General features: G+C 53.4%; 1 protein-coding gene across 1 annotated transcript in view; it reads right to left on the bottom strand.

Annotated features, from left to right (window-relative positions):
- Positions 1 to 4,375: 4,375 nt before the first annotated feature.
- Positions 4,376 to 8,886, bottom strand: part of TBC1D5 (TBC1 domain family, member 5) — a 396,708-nt gene continuing 392,197 nt past the window's right edge. Inside the window, exon 19 of the mRNA XM_012663212.1 lies at positions 4,376 to 7,160. Within this exon, the coding sequence (XP_012518666.1) occupies positions 6,867 to 7,160 (294 nt within the window). The 3' untranslated portion in view covers positions 4,376 to 6,866. The remainder of the gene's footprint in view (positions 7,161 to 8,886) is intronic.

Below are 8,886 nucleotides of genomic sequence, written 5' to 3'. Positions count from 1 at the left end.
GAGGTCGCATTAGGTGTTGGCTGATAGCCCAAGCTAAGGTCTCAGCATGGTATTAGTGGACAAGATAGTTCTCAGTCTTTGAGTCTCCCAAAGCCTCAGATGACAGAGTTATCAGTGAGAAATCATCCCGTCTGTGCCCTGCCTGAATCCCTGAACCACATAACCATGAGCATAATAAATGGCTGCTTTATGGCACAGAGTGAAACGTACCAATGGGACCTCCGGGAAGCAGTTCCCTGGCAGGAGGAGTCTGGCCGGTGAAGCTGGCCTTCTTCACCAGCTATCAACTGAGAACAGGGAGAGGTGTTCTGGGCAGAGGAAAGCACCTGTGTGCAGCTTCGGGCATGGGAAGCCAGCGGGGCTGGAGCGCAGGCCAGGGGTGGCGGTGGGGGTTGCGGGGAGCTCCTTTCATGCTGCGGGCTCAGAGAGGGCTCCGGGGCAGGTCTGCTCCCAGGTGGGGGGTGAGCTGCAGAGTCGGGGGAACAAGGCCACTGGCCAGCCCTGGCAAGTGGGGACAGGGCCTGCTCTGCAGGGTGATGAGCCAGTGGGACGACTGAGCTGTGGGATGCACAGAGGATGGGGAGGCCGTGTGTGGGCCAGCCGGGCCGGGTGTGGTCTCTGGGCAGCTGCGGGACCAGCGGCAGGAGCTGAGGAGGCAGCAGGGGGGACGCCTTGTCGAGGGCCCAGCACGCTGTTGGAGGACAGTGAAGGGCAAACTCCTTTTCAGGCAGGGCCTTTGCTGGCCATCCTTCCCTTGGTGGCATCCTGTAGGGAGGTGACACCCACTGCAGCCCCCTCACCCTTGTAGTTACACCCTGTTAAGTATTAAATACATTTAATAAATGGATCCTGCGTTTCTCTGAGCCTGAGAGATGCGGGAGGGGCTCCTGCTACCAGGCGGCTTCCGGAACTGCCACTGGACAATGCCGTGCACTCGGGGCCTTCCAGGCTCCTGCAGCGGACGCAGCCCGTGCACGCATCGCTGGTGACCACCGAACGGTTGGACGGTCCTCAGGGAGGGGCCAGCCCCCGTCACAGCACGTGCCTGTGGGAAAATGCGTCCTGCCGGCTGCTGTGGGGCCACAGCTCCTCTGGCGCTGACTGGCAGCAGTGGCCCCCTGGCCTCTCCGAGGGGGAGGGTGGCGGCTGTCCCCGTGCAACTCACCTGTCTGCCTCTGAAGTCTCCAGGGCTGGATGGAGGACTTCCTCTGGGCTACTCTGGTATTTCATTGTTTTCTGTGTCTGTTCCTAATATAGAAACATGTCGCTTCCACCCTTTCCTGGCTATTTGAAGGGCATTTTGTGTCACCAGCACCCACGCAGCCTCACACTTTAAGGGTGTTCAGCTGAGTTTGCTGGAGGAAAAATTGGACTGATGCTGTGTGCCCCCGGGGTCAGTGTGTCATCCCTGTGTGTTTCCAGGGCCCTCCACCTTTCTGTGGGAGCCGTCCCTTTCCACGAACAGATGTGCTTTCGGAGGGAAGTTTCTGATGACACAGACACATCCTTAAAAGGCGAGAATGCTGGCCGTGGCAGAGTCAAATTACCGAATGAAAATGGAGCTCTCAGTAGCTCCTCCAGCGGGGCAGGATCAGCCGTGGGTGGCGCTCACTCGTGGGGCTGGCGACTCGCTGGGCCTGGAAGCGGGAACTCCCACGCAGGCTCCCCGCCCGCTGAAGGCGCGAGTGAAGTTGCTCCTCTGCTAACCTCAGAAACGGGGGAGGAAGGCTCTCGGCACCCGCTGTCTGCGTGGACTCTGGCCCAACCCGACCACCTGCGGCCTCCCGCACTTCCACCCGCCTTGGCAGGGGGAGCCGGGCGCCCAGGAAGGAGGGTGTCTTAGTTTGGGTTCCCCAGAAGCAGACTCCGAGAGAGGATCCAGGGGTGGGCAGGCGCCAGCGGCTGGAGCTTAACCCTGCAGGAAGGCTCTGGGGAGCCACCAACACTCGCCGTAGGGTCGTCCCCCACCCCCCCCACCGTGGGCGAGGGGGCCCAGCTGTTACTACTGACTCCTCAGCCTTTGGTTGGCAGCTGCTCCAGGATGTGTAATTCCCTCGAACTCTCTGGCAGCAGAGCAGGGTCCTGGGGCGGGGGACCCCGACTTCAGGCAGAGGGGCAGGCAGGGCAGGAGGAAGTGTCAGCAGCGCTGACGTGCTCAGTTCTGAGGGCACGAGTGAGGCACTCATGGCGAACAGGGGGGTGCCAGGGCATGTGTGGCTGTCACTGGTCTGCAGAAGTACGTGTCCCCCTCGCTCACACGAGCCAGCTGAGTAGTGAACCGGCTCTCAGCCTTTTGACAACAGAACCTGTGCGGAGGGACCGTGCCCCACTGAAGGAAAAGCCACTTGCTGGCTGGGCCTGGGACAGAGGCCTAGGCCAGAGATGGGCTCGGGTGCAAATTCAGGTGGGCTGGCTTCACAGCTCTGCCTAAGCTGTAAAGGTCTCCCCTGCCCCGTCTCAGTTTCTTTGCCACGTAAGACTTAGAGTGTACCTACTTTTCCCCCATCCTCACCCTGTGGCCTTTTCACCAAACCCCATGTTAGCTGGCTAAGTGAGGCTTCAGGGCAAACTTGGTGCTGGCGGAAGTGGGAAGGTGGGTGGCAAGCCATTGGGGCTGCCCCCCAAATGGTGTCTGGGACCAGCAGGCCGAGCAGGGCTGCCCCGAGGTGGGACCTGGGCCTCAGGAAGCCTCTGAGGTCCTGGCTATCAATGGAAGGGGTGGACTGCATGACTCACCCTGAAACTGCCCTGCACCCCATGCTCTGTCAGGCTCTGTGCTGTAGGTGTGTTATCCTGGCTAATCCTCGCCACACCCTATGAAGTAGGTGACTACTATTATCCTCAGTTTGTAGATAAAGAAACTGAGGCCCCAGAGGTTAATCACCTTGCCCAGGTCGGAGAGGAAGGGAATGACAAGAGTTGGGTGTGAGCCCCGAGCCAGGCCTGGGGCCCGAGCAGGGATGCAGTGAGGCCGGCACAGTGCTGAGGCTGCACGGCCCGCTCCCGGCCGGGCATGGCCCATCACCACGCCCACCTGGCCGTGCACTGCAGGGGCGCTCCGGGCTGGGCCTGGTCCGCACCTGTGCCCTCACTCCCGGCCTCGAACACGTCAAGCCTCAGTCTCAGTTTCACATTAGTCTTTTATTATAACCATATTGCATGGGATCACTTTGCCAAAAGGATAAATCATTTCTTAAACCAATGTGAGTTAGAGCATGAAGATGGATGAGAAAAAAGCGACAGGATACAAATGGCACAACTGAGTATTCCATCAGTCAAACCAATTGTGCCACTGTGAGAAAAATTATGATGACAGCTTTTACATCAAAGTGGTCTCAAGCCTGTTTAGATGAACTTTATATTTCTTTTCAACACTATAAAAAGAGAGCTTTTCAAAGTAACACTGCGACAGCGGGCTGGCCTTTGAGAAGGAAGCCTGGCCTGCCAGTTGCTGCCTCAATCCATCGCCCCCTCCTGCTCCCGGCCTCCCAGTGCACCTGCTCTGGACACACAGCGGCAGGGGAGGAGGGACGGAACCGGCCGTGGCTCCACAGCACGGCCACTCAGCACGTGGGGACCTAAGTCCTCCACGCACACTCCTGTCCTGTAATGGACCCTGGGGGCAGTTTCTTAAAAAACAGTACAATAAAGACAAAGTAATAAATGTGGATCAACTATGGCAGGTTATCGTTAGGAGACAGCATGACTGTCAGAGTTCTGTATTTGTTCGGCATTCTGACACAGTAAAGGCAGCATTCCTGTCAGGCGCAGGCCACCAGACCCCGCGGCAGCTTCCTCAGCGCTGCCCGAGGACTGACAGCGGAAGGAGATTCAGCTCGGTCATGGGCAGGGAAGGCAAATCCCAGGGAGGTCTTGGTTTATTTTTACAGTCACATTCATTCTGCAGTGATATTATTTCTTTTCAGATTGCAGTTATCACTGAACTTTGGAAGCATAATCCAGTATAATTAAATGTTTGAAGAGTTATGTGACCCCTTGGCATACACACAAGGTAAGGCGAAGTAATTACGACTCCCTTTCTCTAGTTTGTAACTCTCATATGTAATGTACAGAGATACATTTTAACTCAGATTTCTAATATGATCACAGAGGAATGCTTGAAACACACAGGAGCATGTATTAAAAAAGTAGTTGACAATGGGAGTTAATCTAAGCTTTACGTTTATAAAATGTACTTAACTGCTAACAATCAAAGCACAAGAGGGGTTCTGCTGATTACCACATTTGTTAAGGAAAAACAAAGAGGTTTCATATATTCAGGACTTTTTAAATGTGCAATTAAACATAAGTACTTGATAAAATAATACAAAGGAACACATATCTTTAATAGCACTGTAACTAATAAAAATGCAAACAATGTTCAACTATGAAGAATAAAAAAACGTCACTTAGAAAAGACAGGACAGCAATACGATTCTCTGAGCGTGAACCTGTGGGAACTGCCTGTGTCCACTGCCCTTGCGGGTCTCTCTCCTCCAAGGAGGGAGGCGCCTGCCGGGGCCACAGAAACACCGCTGAGTGAACCCACCGTCCGCACGTGGCACCTACACAGCAGCGCAGGATGGAGAGGACCTGCCCCTGGCGCGTGGGCAGGGCTGGGAGTGCTCGGTGACTACTGAACACCCAGCCAACCACAGGGAACCAGCCGAGAGCCTTACTGGCATGGTGGGTGCCAGTGACTCTCGTGTGGCCAGTGACACTCAGCGATCATGACTCTACCTCTCAGGACAGAGGAAATGCTAGAGGTGCGCAGACAACAGTGCCCGGCTGCCAGAAGGTGGCAGTTCTGTGGTCCTTTCCAGTCTCTGTTCTAGAGGGGACAGCTCCACACTTCTTACCTTAGACCTGAAAACACCGACACCTTCCCAAGCGAAGTCCTTTGTGAGAAAGTATCCAATGGCAACCCCTGAACAGTTCTAAGGCCACTCACTGCATGGGGGCCCTGGAGCTCACAAAGTGTCATCACACGGACATGTACTTGGCAGCAGCTCAGAGGTGCTGAGAGGACAACTCAGCCAGGAGCCAGGGAGCTATTAGCGCATCTGCCGAGCAGTTGCCCAATCGTGGGAGGCCAGACAACCCCGCTGTCTGGCAAAACCAGAGCTGTTACTCATCCTTACACACTGATGCGGTCAGAGGAGATTTCCCTGCTTGAGTTTAAGGACAAATTGCAGAGCTAATTAGAACCCTCTCTGTAGTAGCTGACTCGAGAGTCATCACCATTTTCTTGGACAGTGAGAGGGAAATCATGTCATTGTCGCATTTGTCTGTATAGAAACACGGTTAGCAGTGGGAAGGACAGACATGGCGTCAATTCCCTCACACTTAGCTTTCATTTGTTATTCTGAAGCTTCCACTGCCAGAGGCCTGTCCTCTCAGGAGAGGCTCAAAGAGCCAGCTGTTGCCAGCAAGGGCTGCTCTGCCTGAAGGAGAAGCAGGTACCGTGTCTACCTGCAGTGCCCACCCATTCCTGTCTCATTCCTGCTCAGGCAAAGGTGAGCGAAGCGTCCTTTCCAGGGAGCTCCTCCTTTAAGGACAGAAACAGCTCATGTGATGCTCTGTGCCCACCATGGTTTCCTAAGCTTCTGACTGTCAAGAGGGAGACTCTCTAATCTGCACAGAAGCCCAAGGAGGCACCGGCACGTCAGACCTGGTCCCGGCAGTGGCGCCCAGGACAGAGTTCAGAGCTGAGCACAGGCCCTGCAGCTCCCGCACTTGGCTCCCCGCAAGGGAAGGGGCTGTGTACAAACCCTGCATCCTCCTGGCATCTGGAATGTCGTCTAGGAAGCCTTGTTACCACAGAAGGACTCCAGGTCTAATTCCCTCTTCCTGCTATCTTAAGGCCAGGGTGGGATTCGGACTCTGGATGGGAATGAGCTTGGGTTTTCCCTTTACTCATCAGTTGATCGGTATGTACAGCGCCGAACCTAGAGAAACTTAACCAGAAAATTTACTATCTGAAAGATATTTATCCCATCAAGTCAGGGTCACATTTTCCAGTTCAAGGATAGTAATATTCTTACAACTTTTGAAACCAGTGCAGCAAAGACTGGCTTAAAGTGACCATGTTTTCTGGCTGTGAACGATTCTAACAGGTGAAATATAATTGTTTAAGGAGGGACAGTGATGGCCAAAGTCAATTCAGCCTGAGGACTGGGAATGTATTCTTTAACAAATCAAAAAAAGATCTAACACCACATCACACATAAATATGATTCCTAAGTTGAGTTTGTTTCTAAAGATCATGATAACTTTGAGAGGTCAGTAATGGTTTTTTCCAGCCCTAGAATCCACTGGCTCTAGTTCCTTCTATGGCATTTGGCTCTGCTATATGGCTTCCCAGTGTGGGAATCAGGTAGGTTGAGACATAGATTCCCACAGAGGAAGCTTCTTGGTATCAACCAATTTTCCTATGCCTGATGCTTCGAGGCAGGGAAGATTTGAAACCAATTCTTCCTCCTTTTTCTAAATATTAATATAATCAATGGAGTTGCCATACCCTCTTAGTCAGGGAGAAGGGGGCAGAGAAATAATTCTAATTGCTTGGTCTTTCCTGATTGTGAGTGTGATACTGAGTACTTAATCCAGCTCTCACTCAGAGCAAGAGTGGGTAAGGGTTAGGTAAGGGCCTAGAGAGCCCTGTCTGCATTTTGTTGAAGGTAAGTCTGTGCTTTGTGGCCATATTTGCTTCTCTCTAAAGGGTTCCAATGGGCTGTACCAATGCCAAATGCATGCTGGGAAGAAGCATCGGTTTCAGAGGTGTCTCCACTGGGGGAGCCTCAGCCTGGCCTTGGGCCACTGAGGGGGAGGCTGGATCCCTGTGAGGCAGGACTGGGGCACAGCGATCAGATGTCCAGGGGGCTCACGATGGTGAAGCCAGAGTCCTTGCTGCTGTCGTCATCAGGGCTGGAGCTGGGGTTGCTGGAGGAAGCTGAGGCTGGGCCCATCAGTGGGTCTGAGAACACCAGTGGGGAGCAGGCTGTGGCCTGGCATTTCCCAGACATGCTTCTGAGGGTGCGAAGAGGTTGGGCCTGGCCCGAGAAGGGCCCTCTGGCACTGCCCCCATCCTCTTCTTTGGAAACCAGGATGAAGTCGTCTGAGCTCCCTTTATCTGCACACACTGGCATTTCTGAAGAGGCCTGTGAAATACAGTCAGAAGTACAGGTGGATGAGAGAAGAAACCGGCAAAGAACTGAGTGGAGGGCCGTGTGAGGCTGGGAATACTCCCTGGACAGCCAGGCCATCTCTCCCCGTGTTCTATCGTGGAAAGGCATAGTGTTTGGGCCTGCTGTCCCGAGGCCCAGGCATTTACCAGTGGCACAGGGCCAGCAGCACCTTTTGAGCACTCCTGAAGCTGAATGCTGGTTTCTCAGGAGGACAAAGTAAACCTCCTACTTCATAAACAGCAGGGAGAGGCAGCGTCTATGCTGCCACGCAGAGCCCGGGCTCAGGAGCCAGCTAACAGGCTGCAGGCAGAATCTCTACCAGTCTCACGTGGGACTCTGCCATGTGATCCACTCATCTTCCTTGAGCTTTAATGCTCTCGATGAAATGCAATGGGGTAAGGACAGTGCCTCCCTCCTGGTGTGCAGTCACAGTGCAGGGAGATGACATGCGTGGATGCGAATCGTACAAGACTGTCTCCCTAATAAGAGCTGCAGGATCTGGAGTGATTTTACTACTCTGCTCAAAGGTGTGTTTCTTCTCATACAGATCCCATAGCTAGCTCATCTTGGGTAGGCACATGGGGGTCTCCTGGGGCAATGGTGGTAACCAGCAGGTTCTACAAATCTGAAAACCAAGAATGGCAACTGCAAAGTATAATGGCAAAAAGTATAGAGACAGAATTGCTTTAGTCTACAATCATTTTCCCTTCTTTCTAAGCAATTATGAGTGGCTTTTTATTTTTTAACTTAAAGAAGTTAACATCCATGAACACAGGTAAAGGTTTTGGGGTAGCAAAGTTATAGTTTGAGCAAGGATGTCCAATGCTGGCCTGGTAGAAAGAATGCCTCACCTGGTGGCGACGTCAGCTGACGCAGTGCCCACACCCACTTCCCCAACCCTGCCTGCCTGCCCTCCCCGCGGCGTGGCGGGGACTAGTGTAGGGATCTCAAGTCTAATGGAGGTGTGGAGCCCCTTGGCTGGAAGTGCCCCTGAGTCCTTGGGCCTGCAGACCGGCATGGCCTAGGCAGAGCCTGGAAACAGAGTCAGCAGGGCTCATGAGGGGATCTGGCCTCCAGCCGTGACTGCCAGGCCCCTCTCTCAATCTCTCACCCCCTCAGTGACATGGCGGGGGTAGGGTGAGCAGCTCAATAATGGCACACATGCCTTCCATCTCTGACCTTCCTCTGGCAATTCATCAACCTTTAAGACATTCAGCTGGAGAACAGAAATGGAATTTTCCTTTCACAGTGCTGGAACAACAGGCCTTGAGGTGCTTCATCTCAACTTCTAAAGCTGTTTACATTGTATTAACACCTTAATTCTTACAAAAATGAAAACAATACATAGCACACGGCACTCTGATAGGAGGGCATGTGATTGGGATGGCACTAGAGCTGTTTGGTAGAGGGGGACTGTCTTTTCTCTGAGTTGGAGGGAAAGAAATCAAACCGCATTCCCATTACTGCCCCTGTGTAAGGTGCACCTGGTCAGAGCGAGGCCGCCTCTGCGGAGTCTTCTCCTCCAGCTCCACGCGTGGTAAGCACCTAAGGCTGCTGGGGAATCAACACAGGCCCTTGGGATTGACTTCCTGCTTCCAGAACATGGACACTTTGTTCATATGCATCGTAAACTGTGAAAACCTTGATCTGTCACAAAAAAGCAGGGCTGGAATGTACTTAGTAGAGCTTATCTTAGTTG

The sequence above is a fragment of the Propithecus coquereli genome, unplaced genomic scaffold (assembly GCF_000956105.1).
Source record: "Propithecus coquereli isolate 6110/MARCELLA unplaced genomic scaffold, Pcoq_1.0 Scaffold12, whole genome shotgun sequence".
Lineage (NCBI taxonomy): Eukaryota > Metazoa > Chordata > Mammalia > Primates > Indriidae > Propithecus > Propithecus coquereli.
The sequence above is the reverse complement of the archived record's forward strand: the minus strand, read 5'-3'. Positions and strand labels throughout refer to the sequence as shown.